The sequence below is a fragment of the Crotalus tigris genome, unplaced genomic scaffold (assembly GCF_016545835.1).
Source record: "Crotalus tigris isolate CLP2741 ecotype Arizona unplaced genomic scaffold, ASM1654583v1 scf7180000024286.1529876, whole genome shotgun sequence".
NCBI lineage: Eukaryota > Metazoa > Chordata > Lepidosauria > Squamata > Viperidae > Crotalus > Crotalus tigris.
In genome coordinates, this window is record NW_024100459.1 from 483,314 (window position 1) to 503,478 (window position 20,165).

The 20,165-nt window shown below is 38.9% G+C and overlaps 1 protein-coding gene across 2 annotated transcripts in view; it reads right to left on the reverse strand.

The window, feature by feature from the left end:
* Positions 1-2,607: 2,607 nt before the first annotated feature.
* TYRO3 (TYRO3 protein tyrosine kinase) overlaps positions 2,608-20,165 on the reverse strand; it is a 72,467-nt gene continuing 54,909 nt past the window's right edge. For both annotated transcript variants that reach the window (XM_039323891.1, XM_039323890.1), the window contains exons 14-19: positions 19,961-20,053; positions 18,601-18,722; positions 15,237-15,346; positions 12,875-13,034; positions 8,481-8,617; positions 2,608-7,118 (exon numbers count right to left, since the gene is read on the reverse strand). In XM_039323891.1, coding sequence (XP_039179825.1) covers positions 6,755-7,118; positions 8,481-8,617; positions 12,875-13,034; positions 15,237-15,346; positions 18,601-18,722; positions 19,961-20,053 — 986 coding nt within the window. In that variant the 3' untranslated portion in view covers positions 2,608-6,754. The remainder of the gene's footprint in view (positions 7,119-8,480; positions 8,618-12,874; positions 13,035-15,236; positions 15,347-18,600; positions 18,723-19,960; positions 20,054-20,165) is intronic.

Below are 20,165 nucleotides of genomic sequence, written 5' to 3' on the forward strand. Positions count from 1 at the left end.
CATTGGCTGACTTAGTTACCACATGACTCTTCCTGTTCATGAATATTCCAGCAAAGATGTTCCAGGGTGGGGAGGAGGCCCAAAGCCTCTGGGACCCAGCAGGGCAGGATGGGAGGAAGGTAGGTGGGTAGGAGCAGTTGCCACATCCTATGGCTGGTCATTTGGGTGGGTGGATTGCCAAGCACTTGAATTTTCATCATGTGGCCATAGAGGTGCTGCAGCAGCTGTAACTTCGATGACATGTTGTATTCCCTTCCTATAGCACTGTTGTAATTTCAAGCAGCCGCTGAACAAATGGTCGTAAATGAAGGACTACTTGCCTGCAATTTTCAAAAAAAGGAATTAAATTATGCACCTTACATAATACAGAATTTGAAAATGCTGTGTGAACAATATGGATTACCAAGGAATAATAGCACTTTTATCAGCACAAGATCCCATTTCTGTAATAAATGAAACCCATATTTTGATGGTATTTTTAGAGCCTGCTCATTTCTGAGTTCTTCAGAACTCTTTGTCAGACTGATATGACATTGAAATCAGGGGAAGAAAGAAAAACAAAACTAGGTCAGATATTATGAACAAGGTCTGAAGTTTAGATTTTGTCTGAGGATGAAGAATGTAGATGAAATTAAGTCAGTCTGCTGAGCCACCTCCTTCTGCATTTTTATATAAAACAGCATGCAGGCATCAGTATGGACATAGAAGCCAGTTATTTGTGAGTTTGTCTCCACTTTTCTTTGTCCATCTCATTTATTAAGAAGCATCATCTTACAGGACCTAGGAGATATGCCTTCTTCATCACTGTAGCTGGAACATCAGTCCCCTGATGGGCTGCCTTTTAAAAAAATTGAATATGGCTCCCACCCACCCCAGTCTCTGGATCAAGAGATCATGTGAGCCCATTTTAAATGTTTAAATGTATGAATTGCCATCAGTGTGATGCTTTTGATTACTTTGGCAAATTGTTTGCCATTTTTAGTCTTCCGCTACCTGTTGTTGCACAAATGTATGAACGGTAGTAACAAATAATCACATAGGAGTGGTTTGCAATGCCTTCTGAGGTTTTTTGAGACATCCTAACACTACAATATTCCTCCCAATAGACCCCCTCATAACAACAGTCTCATCTCCTCTAGAAGTCTGGTTTGGCAAGTATGAGGACCTCGCTACTGGCATATGGCCTCACGTGCAATGGTGCCATGCCTATGATAATACAAGATAAAAGTTTGGGATTCATACATGTCCTTAAGCCTTAGAAGAATGTGCGGTACTGGGGTTCATTTGGAGTACAAATAGGAAACGTTTTTTGGTTTGGAGCTTGTCGCTACATGAAAATCAGTCTGGTATAGTGGTTAAAGCACCAGACTAGAAACAAAACTCTGAGTACTAGTTCCACCTTAGGCACAAAACCAGCTGGATAACCTTGGCCATTCACTCACACACAGCCCTAGGAAGAAGAGAAGGGTAAACTGCTTCTGAAATCCTGCCCAGGAAAATTCAGGGAGTGTCCAGGCATTCACCAGGAATCAACACTAACTCAAAGAGACACACAGACACAGACACAGAGTACATGATGTATCTTGATGTACTACTGGACTTCATAAAGCTTTCCTATAATGCAGAGATTTCAGTGGAAGGCTAAAGATAACTTTTCACTTGGCTTTAAGGTTTGGGGGAGGTAAAGGGTAAAAACAGTTGTTTTGTCTCTTGGGACCTTTATTTCCAGGCTTAAAAGGCTTTTTATTTCAAGTAAGAGTTATGGCAACCAAAATTAGCCTTTTGTCATATTTGAGAAGCACCATATCAGGATACTGCTAGGAAAAGTGTTGGGGATCTCCTGCACATTACTGTAGTATAGTTTGCAAATGTAACCATTGAGGTTTGCAAACCATGGTTTACATTTAGCACATTGTTTGAATCCTAGCATATTATTAATGTATTAAGAGTAAGGTTGTATAATTTCATCCTATGCTCCAATTTTGCCTATTCAGTCTTGCAAAAAAAGGTGATCATTTGTTTCAATGCATTTTATCTTATTATTCCATCGATTCCATGCATCAGTGTAATCAATTCTACTCTGGTCTTTTAAAAAGCAACCAAAGTGAAATGAGTAAAAGACGAATTGAAGCTTCTGAATGTTGGTGTTGGAGCAGAGTCATGAGGATACTATGGACAGGTAAGAAAGCAAATGTTTCATCAAACAAATCAATCCAGAGTTTTTACTTGAGGTATAAATTATCAGGCTTCAGTTATTCTACTTTGGGCACATAATGCAAATATCTAGCTTTTGGGAGAAGGGCCTAATACTGAAAGGAAAAAGAAGAGGATGATTATTAGATATATCAGGGGTCTTCAAACTTGGCCCTGTTATGACTTGTGGACTTCAACTCCCAGAATTCCTCAGCCAGGCATACTGGCTGAGGAATTCTGGGAGCTGAAGTCCACAAGCCACAAAAGGGCCAAATTTGAAGACCCCTGAGATAGATGGACAGTGGTATTGGGTGCACTGTAGGAAGACCAAATTGAGAGCAGTTCCTCCTGGAGAATATGTATGTGGTTGTTAAGAGTTGACAGCAACTTAACAGCATATAACCAGTCAATTAATACGACACAGTATATATTTTATTTTTTTAAAAAAATCATAAAAACTAGATACATGCTTCAGAAAATTAGATTTTATATGTACATTTAGTGTTCTTGCCAAATGGCTGCTGCAGAAACAATCTGTAATCCCACAGGCATTTATTTGGGAGTAAATCGAATTGAATTCACTGTGACTGAATTCCTACACCTACAACAAAGCACTAAGTGTTAAAGGGGGAAAAAATCTCTGGACATCTTTCTCTCTACTCCATTCTATCATCAGTCTAACCATTCTCCAATTTCATCCCAATTCTTTCCCCCGGATTCTGCGATCATATTTTTTTTTATGTACACAGTTTTAACCCCCTCCCTTAAAAAAAATCAGAACCTGTTCATTGTGCATGATTTTTAGTTTTCTGCTATTGAAAAATACACAATGAAAAACATTCAGATCTTAGTATGTTGGTACAGTATAATGGGGCCATATTGATGCTCACTACAATGTCTTACATCACATAGTATGGAAGCCAGGATATGGCTGTGCAGTAGTCTTCTATGTTTCTTTTAAACAAGCTTAATAGAAGGGAAGTGCTTTGCCAACGTCCACTTCACAGCCAACAGGATCCATGAGAGCATGCTTATATTTGGTTTAATTCAATCAAGTACGTACCCATGAACTATTGCAGAACATTTATTTATTGTTGAGACTTAGATGAAAATATGGTATTTGAAACTGGGCTACATAGCTTATTTGATCCCAACTCTTTCACTTCAAGCCAGAACATGAAATATAGAATTCCTTAACATCACTGACAGGACTATTGTTCATAATATATCATTAGCATGCCCCCTCTTTTACCATGCACCACATTAATGACTTGCTTTTGGTATTGCATTGTGACGATGTGAAGTTTCTATTCCATTGTGTACTAGATTGGGGAGAAAGGTCCCTATAGTGAATGAATGTGGTTGAATAAGGCATAGGAGCAATTTGCTGTGCTCCCAAACACATACACACAACTTTTGTTCAGATGTGGAAGGCTTTTGGACAACAATCATCCTTGTTATTGCCCTTTCTGGCCAGGATGGATTGTGTTTCCCTGCTTTTATGTAAAAAAAAGCCACAAAATATGCAAACAAGGCAGACAAGGAAATAAACATTATAATATAGTTCATAGTGGTTGTTAAGGAATCTGGTGATAGAATTTAAGAAAATGTTTCCATAGGACAGATAGAAATAGAAAAAGGCCAAATACTGTTTCTGCCTTTTAATAAATTGTTTCTCTCCCAATTGTCTGGTGGGACCATTTTTACTATCCTCCAAATGTAGCATAATTAACTAATAGAAATAGTATTTAGACTTATATACCACTGCATAGTGCTTTACAGCAGGGGTCCTCAGCCCCCATAGGAACTGGCTATGCAAGTGAACAAACGTTCATCTGCACGTGTGCAGGATATAGGAAACGTATGAAACCACGTACCCTCTCCCCAGTCTGTGAGAAATTTTTTTTCCACGGAACCTTCCCTTGGTGCCCAAAGGTTTGGGGTCCACTGCTTTACAACTCTCTTGAGCGGTTTACAATATCAGCATATTGCCCTCCACAATTGGGTCCTCATTTTCCTGACCTTGAAAGGATGGAAGGCTGAGTTAACCTTGAGCCGGTCAGGATTGAACTCCTGGAAATAGGCAGAGTTATCCTGCAATACTGTATCCTAACCTCTGTCCCACCACAGATCAGTAAGACCAAACCATTGTCTTATCTGTAGAGACTCCGGTGGATTCTATTTCTTAGCTATGTGGAAAGGTGATAACGGAGGAGCCTTCTCCAACTCACAACTCTTCAGATATTATAGAATGCGATTTCTTCTATCAGCACACTTCAGTGTCTTGTGATGGAATTTAACATTCACATTTAACGTTTATCTGGAGAGCTGGGGTAGAAAAAGGCAGAGATGGAATAGCAGAGATGGAATAGCACAGATAAATTATTTACTTTGTAAAGTATTGCCACCTGACTATGCCTCTTAATTCTTGGAGGCATATCATGTTTAAGCATCCTATTTTTGTGGAGAAAAAAGATTGAAAAAAATAATTAAAAGGTAAATTAATAGGTACAAAGAACTTTGTCAAGGTCCCTCCTGAGGATTTCTTTGATGGCTGGAATTACAGAAATTTTAGATTACTAATTTTCTACAACTGAGAAGAAGAAACATTTTTGGTGAACACCATTAATGAAGAGAGTTTTAAGCCTTTTTACATTTTTAAATCAGTGAGCACATTTAGCATTTTAAAAGAATATTATAGGCTTTCCCGCCAAATGGCTGCCAAGATAAATGAGATTAGTCACAAAACTTCTTTTACTAGAAGGAAAATGAAATCCCAAATTGCAGCCACTGATCATTTTAATTTCCCAAAATACCATCAGAGCCTATGAGAGTCCAGTGATATTGTTGGAAATTTAACCCTGATGCTGTGTTTGAAACATGCTAGCTTCCCAATCATTGTTGCTTACTAAAAGAATGTAAATAAATACAATCAGGTAAGGTATATTAGCAGATGTTAAGAAATGTACTGGTAGGCACATTGCTGCTTTTGGACATCACATTAGGGACCCAAGCCACAAGGCTTACACTGTATTTGAAATAGCTAGAAGAACAAATGTATTCATTGCCATCCCATTTGAAAGCACACGATATGGTACTTTCCTATTGTGATTAATCATTCAAGTTGAACTGAGAAATCACAGATTAAAAATGGAAACTTTTTTCTGGAATGTTGCTGAATTAGGTAGCTGTATCAGAAGTCAAGACTTGAAGGCACAAAATAATGCAGTGGAACTTAATTTTTACAGAAACGCTGAAAAAGCATTTAAGAAAACCTTTAATTTTACAAGCCAGTGATTCTCAGGCTTTCAAACTGAAAACAACTCTTTCTTTGTATTAGGAAGAGAAAGTTTTCCACTAATGTCAGTCGATCATTTATTTAATTGCGCTAATATTTATTAAGAAAAGAAAAGATGGCAGGATAGATGCATAAAATTAATAGGTTTTTAAAGAATTTGCCTCCTTCTATTGTTTTAGACATTGTGTGTGTTTTTGTAGCAATAAAATGATATTGCTTATACTTATAAGCTATATATACTTATAACCCATATGAAACCCCTCAGCACTTTGTTTTTCATTTTGGGGGAAGTCTAGCTCCCTCCAAATTCCCAAGAAATACATATGGAAATCAAGGCTAATATTTCAGCCACATCATTGTAGTAACTAGACAGGAAATGGAAGTGAAGTTATATGCCAGAAAGTGTGCCCACTGAAATAGAATTTTGCAGTTTATAATGCCTGTTCATAAGTAAATCCCACTGAATTTGTGAGATTACTGTCAGGTAAATGGGTCCAAGATTGTAATCTTAATGCAAAATTATTCCAATGCAGGTGTTTTTATTAGTTTTGAATTATTCCCATAAATTCTAACACTCTGTACATGGTCAGTTTTGTTATAAACGGGGAAAAATCTGTATGATTCAAATCAGAAAGTAGAAAAAAAAGTAGGCAAATAAGAACCTGTGGGGAAAGATGGAAATCAGAATACCCTTGCTCAATCTCCTTATCTTGCCAGGAGTGCTTTCCTCTGCCAACTAAACACCACTCTGAGAAAAAGCCCAGTGTTTCTTCATTGTAGAGAAGCAGCAATATAGAACCCAGTTCGAGCACCACTGAGGTAGCTACTGCTAAATTAGGCTCTTTGTTTCTCATGCTCTGAAAGATAGTATCCGTTGTTTGGAGTATGTGGCACATGCCTCTTCTCCCATATCTGTTAAGGGAAAAAAAAAACACCCTTCACCCCAAAATATGCAGAGTACTTAACCCCAATTCTCAGGGATAATACTGTGACTCAGCCGGCTATCCAGAGGCCACTCCCACTGCATTTCCCAGACAATTGCAGGGTTTCCTTCGGAAGGCCAGGAGGTGATTCTATCAATTTGAGATGTTAGCTCCAAAACAGCTGTCAGAAGCCACAGATGCAGCTGACGTTAATTATTACAACTTCTGTTGGTTAAAAGCAGCTTCCAACTGTCTCTGTTTGGTGACACCATAAGATGATACAATAAGATACACACATCTTATTGGAGGAAAAAGTAAAGTCTAATTTTTTTTGTTTGGGTTAACATAGTTTTGCTCCCATCTCCAGATCGTAAAGGAGGCTCTGAGCTTCTCCATCAGATAAATCCAGATGTCTTTCACTTTCTGCATCATTTCCAAGGCACAACGGGTTCATGATATAACGGTAGTTACTAGTCACAGCCGCAATTGTTCCTGTTTCCCCATTCAAGGTTCCAAAGGGACAATTCATGGCGACTTCGCTCCTGCAAGCTTCTTGGGATCTCCCAACATTGACATAAAGAGGGTCCTGACTGTTTGAAAGCAACGACAGTCTTGCCAAAATCATTTCAAGCTGCAGTTTCAGAGCTCCAAAGCTTGGACGTAGCCTGGGTTCCGAATGCCAGCATCTGCCCATGAGATCGTAGCTGCAAGGCAAGCCAGAGGACAGAGTGCTGAGACAAAACAAGGAGAGCCATCTGCAAGTCCCTTCCCTCTTGAAAAATGGCTACTGATAATGAGCTCCATCCTAGGGGTAGGTACGGAGGCTAATGAATAGTAGAAATACCTATTCTGTTCACTGGATGATTTCTCAAGATACTTAAAACTGAACGTACGTCATTAATATTTTTGCACCTTTAATCTTCATTTACATTATAATTCCATCATTGCTGAACTGCTACTGTATTTAAATTATCTGCTCTGTGTGTTTATTAAGCAGAAATCTATTTTTTGGGAATGCAGTATTTTTTTTTTCTTCCTAGCATTTTCCCAAGCGCAAGATCCGCTTTTTTTTTCAAATTAATCGAGTGCTGTATATAAATATGACTGTGAAACAATCACAGTTACTAAACCATAGCTGGAATTATCTATGGCAATAATAAATGAATATTGAAATAATGCAATGAGGACCACCTGCAATCTATATAGTTTTCAAATTGTTATTTTTGATTCCTGGAATCCTTTTGAACTAAGATAGTGAATTTCGTTGTAAATTTGTGAATTTTGGTTGTTTGGGAAATATATTGCAATGCTATATTAAATCCTAGAATAGGATTATCCTGTTTTAAAATTTCCAGAACTGGGAACTTTCAAAACTGAGAACAAAGGAAAATTTTAGTTCTATGTATGTATGAGGAAATAAAGACTTCTGGACACTAAAATGCTGAACATCTTTGACATACTGGAACTCATTCCCAGTAAACATCCATTATATATGCTCTAAAAGGAAATCAACCCTGGCTGTTCTTTGGAATGACAGATACAGAAGCTCAGAATCAAATACTTCGGCCAACAAATGAGAAGAGAGGAGTCAAAGGAAAAGCCCCCAATGTTGGGAAAGATTGAAGGTAAAAGGAGAAGGGGATGGCAGAGAATGAGATGGTTAGACAATGTGGCCATGGTTTGGGACTGTGGAGATGAGGGGGCATGGGTTTGGGACTGTGGAGATGGGGGGCCTGACATGCTCTAGTCCATGGGGCCACAGAGACATGACTTTGCGATTGTACAACAACACAACATATGTGCTGTGAATAGAGCATTTGTATGGTGGTATACCTCCATGTCTGTTTAGGTTATAAATACTTGTTTAAAATAATTTAGAAACATTTCCTTGAAGCACACCAGATTTTTTTTTCAAATTAAAAGTATGTGAATGCAATCACTCCTATAGGCATAGTGCATTGGTAGGTAGGTTTTCAAACAGTACTGAAATGCACTTGAGCACTTGTTCAAAACTTGACAATTTTTGCCAAGGCCTGGATAAGAAAATAAGCTGATAAGCCACTCACATGTCTTCAAGGCACTCTGGCGGCTGCTTCAGTCTGTTCCCACTGATGAGGTAGTTGTAAATTTCTGCATTTTCAATGCCTGCATACGGAGTTTGCCCTCGGGTCACAATTTCCCACATAGTCACACCAAATGCCCACTGAAATGGAATTGAAACAGGTGAGGAAGAAAAGGAGTTACATATACAGAAAAAAACAAGCATTTTCAACTGTGTCTGGTAATCAGTAGTGTTTTGCATGAACAGGTTATTTTTTAAGAACTCTTCAGTATGCATACACACACACAGAGACATCTAAAATTTGGATTGCTAGCAAAGAATTAAGGGAGAATTAAGCTGAGTATATATATATATATATGTTTTCTGAGGTTTTCGCGGGTATTTGTAGGTAGGTCTTTGGTTGTTCGGGTTTTCTCCCACGTAAAATTGGAAGTGTCTTGGCGACGTTTCGACGAAGTCCCATTCGTCATCTTCAGGCTGGTGCTTTCAGCTTCGTGCCTCGAGCAGCAGTGTGTGGTCTTGGCTGTTTCTTCCTTTTAACTGCCAGTGGAGGTATGAACTGATTGGGTGGGAGCTTGGCTGTGTTCTGATTGGGTGGAGGTGTGTTCTGATTGGTTAGCTCTGATTGGCTGGGGGGTTGGCTGTGCTCTGATTGGCTGGGGGGTTGGCTGTGCTCTGATTGGCTGGGGGAGTGTTCTGTTTGGTTGTGCTCAGGTTAGTCTGAGTTGCAGAGGGATTCAAGATTTTGGGCTGCCCTGCCATTCCTTGGCTTCGCGTTCGTGGTCGTGCTTCCTCTTCATGGAGGGTGTCAGTTTGCTTCATGTATGGATTGGGGGGGTTTAAAGTGGCTAATGATGCAGCTGTGGTCTGGCTTCTGGTTTGTGGTCGTGCCTCATAGTCAGTGTGGCTTTGGGTTTGTTTTTTGCGTGGATGTTGGTGGTGACATCCTGTGTGGTTTTTGTGAGTGTGGGTCTGGTATCATTTTTTGTGTTAGGGAGTCGTTTGTCAATAAGGGCGGGTTTCCAAATGGCTGGTAGGCGGGAGGTATCATCTCGCTTGTTCATGCTGTGTGGGCGTTTTTCTATCTCGATGGCTTCTCTGATTATTCTGTTATTAAAATGTTCACTTTTGGCAATGGTTCTGGTATTTTTAAAGTCAATTTCATGTCCTGTGGCTTTAAGGTGTTGGACCAGGGAAGATGTTGGTTCCTCTTTTTTGACTGAGTTCTTATGTTCTTCAATGCGTGCACTTATTCTTCTGTTGGTTTGTCCGATGTATGTGGTGGGACAAGTGGTGCATGGGATTTCGTATACTCCTTGATTTTCTAATTCAATTTTATCTTTGGGGTTTCTAAGGATGGTGGATATTTTTCTGTTTGTGCAGAATGCTGTTTTGATGTTGTGTTTATGGAGGATCTTACTGATTCTGTCTGTGATGCCTTTTATGTATGGGAGGATGGCTTTGCCGTTTTCTTGTTCTTTGTCTTGGATTTTAGTGGGGGTTTCTTTTTGGATTAGGTTTGTAATCTTATTTCTATGGAATCCATTGGATGTTAGTACATTGGTGAGAGTGTGTAGTTCGGGTTTTAGGTGTTGTTCGTCAGCTAAGCGTTTTGTTCTGGAGATGAGTGTCTTGGCTACAGAGTTGATCTGTGCTGGGTGGTGGTGTGAGAGAGCGTGCAGATAGCGGTTTGTGTGTGTTTTCTTCTGGTAGATGGTGTGTCCTAGGGAGCCATTGGATTTCTTGTAGACTAAGACATCCAGGAAGGGAAGTTGGTTGTTAGCTTCTGTTTCCATGGTGAACTGTATTTTGGGGTGTAGGCTGTTGAGGTGTGTGAGGAAGTTGTCCAGTTTTTCTTTCCCATGTGGCCAGATTATGAAGGTGTCGTCTACGTATCTGAGCCAGAGTTTGGGTTTGTGATCCGATTTTTCTAGAGCTTGGGTTTCAAAGTGTTCCATGTAGAGGTTGGCAATGACAGGTGAGAGGGGTGATCCCATGGGTGCTCCTTCTGTTTGTTTGTATTTTTGTCCATTATAGATGAAGTATGTGTTGGATAGGCAGTGGTTGGTCAGATCTAAGATGTGTTTGGGGGGGTTATATTTGTTTTGGATAGCTGTCAAGGCTTCTTTGATAGGCACTTGGGTGAAGAGGGATATGACATCGAAGCTCACTAGTAGGTCGCTGGGCTGTAAGTTTTGTTTCTTTATGATCTCTATAAACTGGAATGAGTTTTTTACGTGTGAGGTGATGGATTCTGCATAGGGCTGTAGTTGTTTGGCGAGAAATTTGGCTAGGTTTTGTAGAGGTGAGCCTATGGAGCTGACTATAGGTCTGAGTGGGGTTCCTTCTTTGTGTATCTTGGGGAGACCATAGAGTTTGGGGCATCTGGATGATTTCTCTCTGGGAATGATTCTTTGCTGGATCTCTTCGCTAATGGGGGAGGCTTTTATTTTGGATCTGGTGGTTTTTTCCAGGTAGGTGGTGGGATCTGTATTTAGGGGTTTGTATGTGGAGTCTTGGAGTAGGTTGGTTAATTTGGTTTGGTAGTCAGATGTGTTCATAACCACCGTGGCGTTGCCACACACACCTCAACAGCCTACACCCCAAAATACAGTTCACCAGGAAGAAACAGCCAAGACCACACACTGCTGCTCGAGGCACGAAGCTGAAAGCACCAGCCTGAAGATGACGAATGGGACTTCATCAAAACGTTGCCAAGACACTTCCAATTTTACGTGGGAGAAAACCCGAACAACCAAAGACCTATATATATATATATGTATGTATGTATGTATGTATGTATATGTATATATGTATATGTATGTTTTCTGAGGTTTTCGCGGGTATTTGTATGTAGGTCTTTGGTTGTTCGGGTTTGCACTTCCAATTTTACGCGGGAGCAAACCCGAACAACCAAAGACCTATACACACACACACACACACACACACACACACACACACTCAGCTTACATGGACATGTACATAATAACCAAAGGAATACATGTGGAATAACAAAAGAGAGGCTGTACTTTCCTGTACAAACCACCTGGGTGATGGTTATACTTATGCTGACCATCAGAAGGCAGTATGTGGCAGTTTTCATTTTATTTGGAACAATGGAATTCACACTCCCTCCTGGGAACTGAATTCACAAAGACTTGTACTTTTAAGTGATTGTGTATTGTGCATTAGTTCTGAGAAACATCCAAGTCTTGATACTCATCACCATTTCAAGAAAGGACCTACAGAGACTTCAGATTAGGATATACAGTCCACCTTCCTGTTCATACGAACTCAGAGAAGTGTAGATGTTACATTCTAGGTAATTCTTGCTTTGCGGCCTCTTGTTCAGCGACTCATTGAAATTACGATGGAGATGAATGAATGTTTGGAACTCAAAGTTACAGCCATTGCAGCATTGCATTCCTGCAGTCACCTGCTCAAAATTTAGCTAAGTACACATCAGCAGGAGGAAGAAGACTGAACATCAGCTGGGGTTAGCAGAGGGCAGGGGGAGCAAAAGAGCAGAGATTGGGGAAACATAGAGGGGCAGAGAAAATTGAAGTGGAGGCAAGCATGGCAGGGCAGGAGACGTGTGAGGCCCTCCCTTAATGGCCACAACTGGAGTTGGTGTCGCTAAGTGGTACAGTCACGTGTTTCACATAATGACCGCTTCACTTAGAAATGTAATTCTGCTCCCAATTATGGATTTAAACCTGTATTTCCTGTCCTGCTTTTACAAGATTTTGCATGATCAATATGATACAATTCATCATCATATTTTATATATAGCACAGCATTTAAGCAAAGTGTAGATACAAGCTTGGAATGATATAATTGGCCATTATTATGTAATAAAGTAGAAGGACAACGTTACATAAAGAAAAGAGAAAGTAGAAAATCAGAAGTGATAAAATAGAAATCAGAAAAATGCAGAGCATTTGATAGGTATCAAGGGTCCTATATAGACAATAATAAATGCCATGTTAAAGATCTAAAATCTATTCTACCAATAAAACCTTTAATGTGCTGACTGGAGAGGATCCAGATCTCATTTCTGCCTATGTATTTCAAAGGAAGGTATGAATTAAGCTGCTATTTTCTTTAGGAATTATCTCTGTGATTGATTGTTTTGCAGACCAAGTGTTGCAGCTGCAGATTCAGGTCAAAAGCTAGCACATTCATTTTTCACGATCTGGTTCATGATTATATGGCAGAATAAATCTGGTTGGTTTGTACTCTGACCTGTATCAGCGCCTATAACAATTATGGTGCAAAGATCATCAAAAATAAACATGACTGTGATCACAGAATACCTAGCCAGCAAAATAGAATTATATATTTCTTCATCTCACTGATAATTATGAAAACAAAGCAAAAAAAAAAATCTCCACTCACCACATCACTATGAGTTGTATAGAGATTGTCCGCCAGGCTTTCCAATGCAAGCCACTTCACTGGCAGCTTTGAGGCAGAGCCCTGACGGTAATAATCTCCACTATAGATTTTCTTTGAAAGCCCAAAATCAGCAACACAGACATTCATGTTTTCATCCAGCCTATCACAAACCAAAAAAGAAGGGGTGGGGGGAAGATGTAGAAGAATGCACGTCAATTGAAAGAACACAGGAATAGTAGGTTTAGATTCTCTCCTTCAGACTAGAGCTCTTTCTTTGTGCCAACACAGCATGCTTGTCAGGAACAGATAGAGAGATAAAAGTTGCTCAGGCTGTTGCTGAGCCAAAGTCCTCAGGGTTTAATGGCTGCCTGCTAGTGCTCATGAGCCGAAGTTAACAACTGACTATGCTCTGTAGAGGGGGAAAGTAGGTGATTCACTTCATGTTGCTTTCCTCACACATTTATTTTCTACATTTGATATAATTACTCTTTGTGTATTTAATACTTTTCTATACCACAAAAGCTATGGCACTTTCCAGAGGGATTCTGGGGTTGGATCCTTGCCTTCAGGGAGCAGCATTATGCATTTCTCATACACAGTCTCAAAGAACTTGGTTATTCAATAATTATCTGTCTGCCAGCTTGCCTGCCTGCCTGCCCCCCCCCTCTCATCTATCTATCTATCTATCTATCTATCTATCTATCTATCTATCTATCTATCTATCTATCTAATTTGATTATTTTCCCACTTTTATTATTTTATAAATAATTCAAGGCAGCAAACATACATAATACTTCCTATTTTCCAACTCCTAAGGTCCAGCCCTGAATCAAGCGATATTCTTCCCTGGAACAGTCTGGTCTTTATCCAATGACTGGCTCAATTTGAAAGAAATACTAAATCGAAACCTTCATGTTAAGAATAGAACAAAGCTGGGAGCAAGCATGCATCTGTCGCCCTTCAAAGTCATCCAAACAAGAAACGCAAGTACTAATCTTATTGTAAGATTGCAATAATACAGTGGTTCTCAACCTTTCTAATGCCGCGACCCCATAATACAGTTCCCCATGTTGTGGTGACCCCCAACCACTTATACATCACCGGGTGCCAGGGGCATGGCCAAAGAAAAGGGGGAAAAATGGCGGACAGCCTTGTTTGGCGACCCCCGTGAAATGGTCGTTCAACCCCAAATGGGGTCCCAACCCACAGGTTGAGAACCACTGCAGTAATAGAATCTTGCGAGTCTGAAAGCACCTCTTCCCTCCCTTGCCTTTACTTTTCAGAGAAGAAGGAAGGGTTCCTTCTGAGATGCTTTCTCTAGCCCCACCCACCCACCCATTACTTCTGGGGGGGGGTGTTGAAATATCTCTTGTCTGGCAATTATCCTGGCTGTGGTTCCTCCTCCTCCTGTCTCCCAAGGTCACTCTCACATCCCATTACAATATCTTAACTACCAAAAGCCTGGCACAGAATTTCAGCTGGGCGGTGTTCCTAAATTCAATAAATCAGGATATACATTGTCATTGCTCCTCTAAGCAACTAGGCTAAAATGAATAGCCTTAAAGAATACAGATGACTTTTATCCAAAATTGCCTACCTTTCTTATTATTCTTTTGTTCGTTCTAACAACTAGAAAGGGAGAAAAGTACAAATACACATTCTCTGAAACAGTGCCAATTCCTCAGCTATCATATCAAAAATATTTCTTCAGTGCCTAATCATTCTTAATGTTTTTGCTGAAAAAGTATCAGAATCTAGAAGTCAAGGATTTATTTGATGCCGTTCGCTTTGATCACTTAGAACACCAAAGTGGATAGTACAGTAAGCCCCAACGTACAGCAGTTTGTTTAGTGACCATTCAAAGTTACAGCAGCGCTGGAAAAAGTGACTTATGGCCATTTTTCATACTTACGACCGTTGCAGCATCCCCATGGTCACATGATCAAAATTCAGATGCTCAAAAACTGACTCCTATGTATGAGGACTGCAGTGTCCCGGGGTTATGTGATCCCCTCTTGTGACCTTCTGACAAGCAAAGTCAATGGAGAAGCCAGATTCACTTAACAGCCCTGTTACTAACTTAACCATTGTAGTGATTCCCTTAACAACTGTGGAAAGAAAAGTCGTAAAATGGGACAAAATTCACTTAAATTGTCTCACTTAACAACAGAAATGTTGGGCTCAATTGTGGTCGTAAGTCGAGGACTACTTGTATTTTAGAATAAGATTTCAAGTATTTTATTTTAACCTCAGCCCCAGTCCTTCTCCAAACAAGTACAGTTAGGCCTTCCCAATCCACCGTCTCTAAATTTATTTTTTTTATAAACGCTTTAACTCTTCTAAAAGGGTGTTGTGGACTTACATGCAGTTCCGAGCAGCCAAATCCCTATGGATAAAGTTTTTGGAGCTCAGGTATTCCATGCCACTAGCAATGTGAATCATAAACTTTAAGAGGGTCTGAAGTGGCAAACTCTGTAAAAAAAAAAAAAGAGAGAGAGAGAAGTACAGTGGAAGGTAGATTATTAGGGAAAAAATAAGCCATTATGAGTTCCAGAAATGATAAAAACAAAATTAGCATACTACAGTACAACACTTAGAAAATAGAAAAATCTTACATCTTAAATCCTACTGTGGAAACAGCAATTTTGGTCTTTCACTAAATGAATCAATATCACATGGAAAGCAGAGGCTCTCTCCACTAGTAATTTTATAGGTCAAATGACAACAAATTCCCTGCACCTAAGAAGACGGACATCAGGAGAAGGAGCTTCTTTTTACTCTGCTGTATGCTTTCTCTATTGGGCAAAACGTTAATAGGAACCCCTGTCCCTGGAAGACCAAATAGCATAATGTAGGAAAAGCCACCCAACAACTTTCTTCATTTAAATGATATCCATGTTTTTCTTCTAAAAAGAATTGTAACTCCAAAAATCCATAAGCTGTTAATGTACAGATATGAAATTCAATTTTCAGTTCAATTTACTGCGGTCAAAGACCAGTGCAAACAAATAAAATTTAAGAGAGAATTAAAATTTAAAAGAGAGTTAAAATACATTTAAAAAATAACCTAACTAGCATCTAATACTTTAAATCCAGGATATAGCCTATTATAATGTAAACACTAAAATTATATAAGTATGATATCTAAAATTACAAGAAAATAAAGATATCTATTAATATCAGTAAAGTGGTAGTATGTAGAATTTAAATGACTTATAGGACTTGCATTGTGGGATATTGGCTCATCAGAGTTCAAGAGATCTTCTGTGCTACTGTACAAAACGTAGCTACATGCATGCAACAAGGGGTATTTTATCTATAAGCAGCATCTGGGAACAGGCCAAATCTGGGCGACCAGATATCTATAATGTCTCCATAAAGGGAGCAGTGAAGAAGGACATGTTCTGTAGTTTCTACCTCTCTGGAGTCATGGGGGCAAATGCTTTCAGCCAATGAAACTTTTTTATATTTAGCATCTAATAGTGCAGAGGGAGAAACATCGCATCAGCAAGAGAGAAAGCTTTCCAATGGCTAGGTGTTTCTAGCTGTGTAAGATAGCTGGCAACAGTGACAATATATCGGTTATGTACTGGTGTCAGGTAGATTACAAATATCAATAAATGTGTTTTGGTTTTTTAAAAAAATCCTTTCCTGTATTTCCTTTAAAATCTTCCCAGTAAATATCTTACAGCTGAACCTTGTCCTTACAACTGGTCTAAGGGCCTGACTAAGCAAATCCAAGCATTGCATATGCTCTAACATGGCTGAGAAAAATACTTCAATAAAAAACCCAAACAACACTATTGCAGCATTATCAGTCTGAATGCAAAGACTTTGCAAAGGTCAATGCTAGTAAGTAACATTTTTTTTCATCCTGACCTAGACCAAGCTAAGTCGTGAATATTAAAGAATTCCTGGAAGTCTGACATGATGGATGACAAATCAGCCATCAAAAGGTACATCTACATACCATTCAAAAGAGACAATCAAAAAGAAAAAAGGAAAGAAAAAGACCAAAAACCTTCTCGCCAGCAATCCACACTCAGATATGCAGAGATTAACACGAAAATTAACACTAGATCAACAACCAAGCTGTAAACAACATCCCAATCCAGGTGTTGTTTACCAACTCAGACAATCAAACAGTAAACAACAGCCTAATCAAGGAACCACCAAAAACATTCCCACCAACACTGAGGGGGAAGCCACTTGCATATAAACTGAGAGTAAACCCCACTCCCTTCTAGCATTGATGATGTTACTTAATCCAGTAATGAAACATCTGCAAGGAAATAACTAAACTCAGAGAGCCCCATGGATTCCTTGGTTCAGCCCTGAGCTGCATATATTCTCTTTTAGAGGCATACTTCCATGTCTTTTCTCCAGCACACATACAAAAATTAGCAAAGGGCACTTCTACGGCTATTGTCAACAAAATCCCACTGATTTTGACCACTGAAATGCAGAGTTAGCATTTCTGAAACTGAAATGTAATGGGCAGATAGCAGAGGGGTTCTAAAAATAGTGATGACTTCCCACATAGTTTACATGTTTAGAAGCCGTTAACCATTTTCATTGTATATAATTAAGAGCCCACATAAGACTTAGATTACTATAACTTGCTTTACAAGGGGCTGCTCCTGATGACTACTCAGAAACTTTAACTGGTTCAGAATACATCCTCTCAAAAATTGAATTACACTCCTATTTTGGGAGCTGCACTGATTTTCTGTTTTGTTTCAGGTGGAATTCAGGGTGCTAATGATACTTTTAAAGCTCTACAAAGCTCAGGACTTGGTTATCTAATATAGTGCTTTCCTCCAGTGGCCCAGTATGATATTACCTAAAAATAAATTCACTTTAGTTTTCTTCTCTCAAGGATAATCATCTTTTTTTTAAATCAAATTTATAGTACAAGATACAAAGAAAATACAAAAGTAAAGAGTAGGAAAAATAAGAAAGGGAAAAAGGAAGAGAAAAGTGGGGGAAACCAAGGAGAAAAAAGAAAAAAAAGGCATTGACTTCCGACTTCCTTTGTGCAGTAAAATAGAACATTAACATCAAACCTTATATTTTTACTTTTACATAATAGTATAAACTAGCCATTTCGATAACAACAAATGTATCTAATCGGTAAAGCCAAAAATCAAAATTTCATTTTTTTTCAAGCACAAAGTCCAGAAGCGGTTTCCATGTAGAAATAAAAGTGTTTTGTGTTTTTTTCTTTAATCAAAACAGTCAATTTAGCCATCTCTCAAGGATAACCATTTTGAAGAGTCATGAGGTCAGGTTGTCTTAAATGTAGCCCCTCTTCCTTATTTGCATATTTTGGGTTAGCTTCCCCCTTAAACTCTTAGAAGCTTCCAGAAAGCCACTAATACTTGGATGTTTAAGAAAACTCTGAGAGTAGAACTGATAGAAGCTGCAAGTCCTTTTATTGGTGTGCTTTGATGTTTGTCCCTGGGTTGCTGAAACCTTTTATAGCTTTAGTTGTCACTGTTAATAGTTATTTTATTGTTTTGTTTTTAATTTTAATGTTTAACCATCTTACTGGAAGAGGAGAATGCCAGCTGTGCAGAACCCTTATGAATTGTAGCAGCAAATAGAGTAAGCAGCACAGCAAGCAAGCAAGCAACTAAACAAATCAATACATGACAACAGTTTATAGCAGGGTAAGCAACAGAAGATCAATTAATCTCAGTGTTGCCTTAAGAGAAAAAACTTACAAAGGGGTTTTCTCCAATCCTAGACATCAGTAGAAAAGAGTGAAGGTCTCCATGCTTCATGAAGGGCAGGACAACCATTGGGATTGGAAGGCGACCTTTAGGCCGATTACGCAAACTGACCCCTTGTTCGAGAGAACAGAAACGTGCAATTAACAAGATTCACTATACCTGAAATAAATTATAAATAATTAGCCTACTTCCCTCTTCACAAACTGCTGAAAATTACACTACATCCTGAGAGAGTAACGTTTCTAAACTCTTGGTTTGACCGCGTCCATGTATTAATCCCATCTATTCTTATTATGCTTCACAAGTTTATATTTAAGCAGTACAGGTAGTCCTCAACTTACGACCACAACTGAGCCCAACATTTCTGTTGTTAAGTGAGACATTCGCTAAGTGAGTTTTGCCCCATTTTACAACCTTTCTTGCTACAGTTGTTAAGCGAATCACTGCAGTTGATAAGTTAGTAACCTGGTTGTTAGGTGAATCTGGCTTTCTGATTGACTTTGCTTGTCAGAAGGTCACAAAAGACGATCACATGACCCCGGAACACAGCAAAGGTCATAAATATGAACCAGTTGCCAAGCATCTGAATTTTGATCATAGGATCGTGGGGATGCTGCAAAGGTCGTAACTGTGAAACACGGTCATATTTTTCAATGCCATTGTAACTTTGAACAGTCACTAAATGAACTGTTGTAAGTCAGAAACTACCTGTGTAAAAAAAAAACCCTAGGCATCCTTCAAATAATCTAACTTTTTATCTGGATCAAAAATACCATATGATAACTCCAAGCTGTTTTTTTTTTTTCTTATTTGGACTCAGAAACATTCCATCTGAAGCAACAGGATGGTTTCAGCCTAGTAGTTATATTTCTCGGCTATCGCAACTACTTGCTTCCAATTCTGCAGCCAATTTATAATATTGGCTCATTTTCTCAGGCTCATTTTTGAGAACCAATATATGCTGGAGAAATGAGAACTATCAAATCAGAATAGTCTTTAGGAAAAAGTATTTGAAATGTAATAATATATATACGCACTGAGAACGACTATACTCTAAATATATTGGTGACTACTGTTCCTTCTTCTAATTTTATATTACATGGCTTGTTGAAAGTCTCTATTAATTGTTTTGTTTGGGTTTATTTTTGGTAATCCTTGTTGTTTTTTAAATTCTTTGCTAATATTGCTTCTTTATTGTTTCAATAGATTTCTAGCCATACAGGGTTGGATTTGTGAGACAGGCAGCCATATTGATAGATTTAATAAATTAATACATTTCCTTTTACAAATAAACTGTAAACTATATAGTTTGGGACCCTCTAGTGCAAACATTAAATGTGAAAATGCTCACCTATTAATTTAGTAATGTGTGGATGGTTGAACTCCTTCATGCAAGCAGCTTCTTTCAGGAACTCCTCTATGTCATTGGAAGTGAAGATGTCAGCTAAAATAAAGGGGAATACTGTTGAGATTTCTTTTAAACTCATTGGGGGCAAATTCAAGAAAAGGAGCAGAATGGACAAGGAACAGTTGGGAGTCTACAGGAAAAGCTGAAA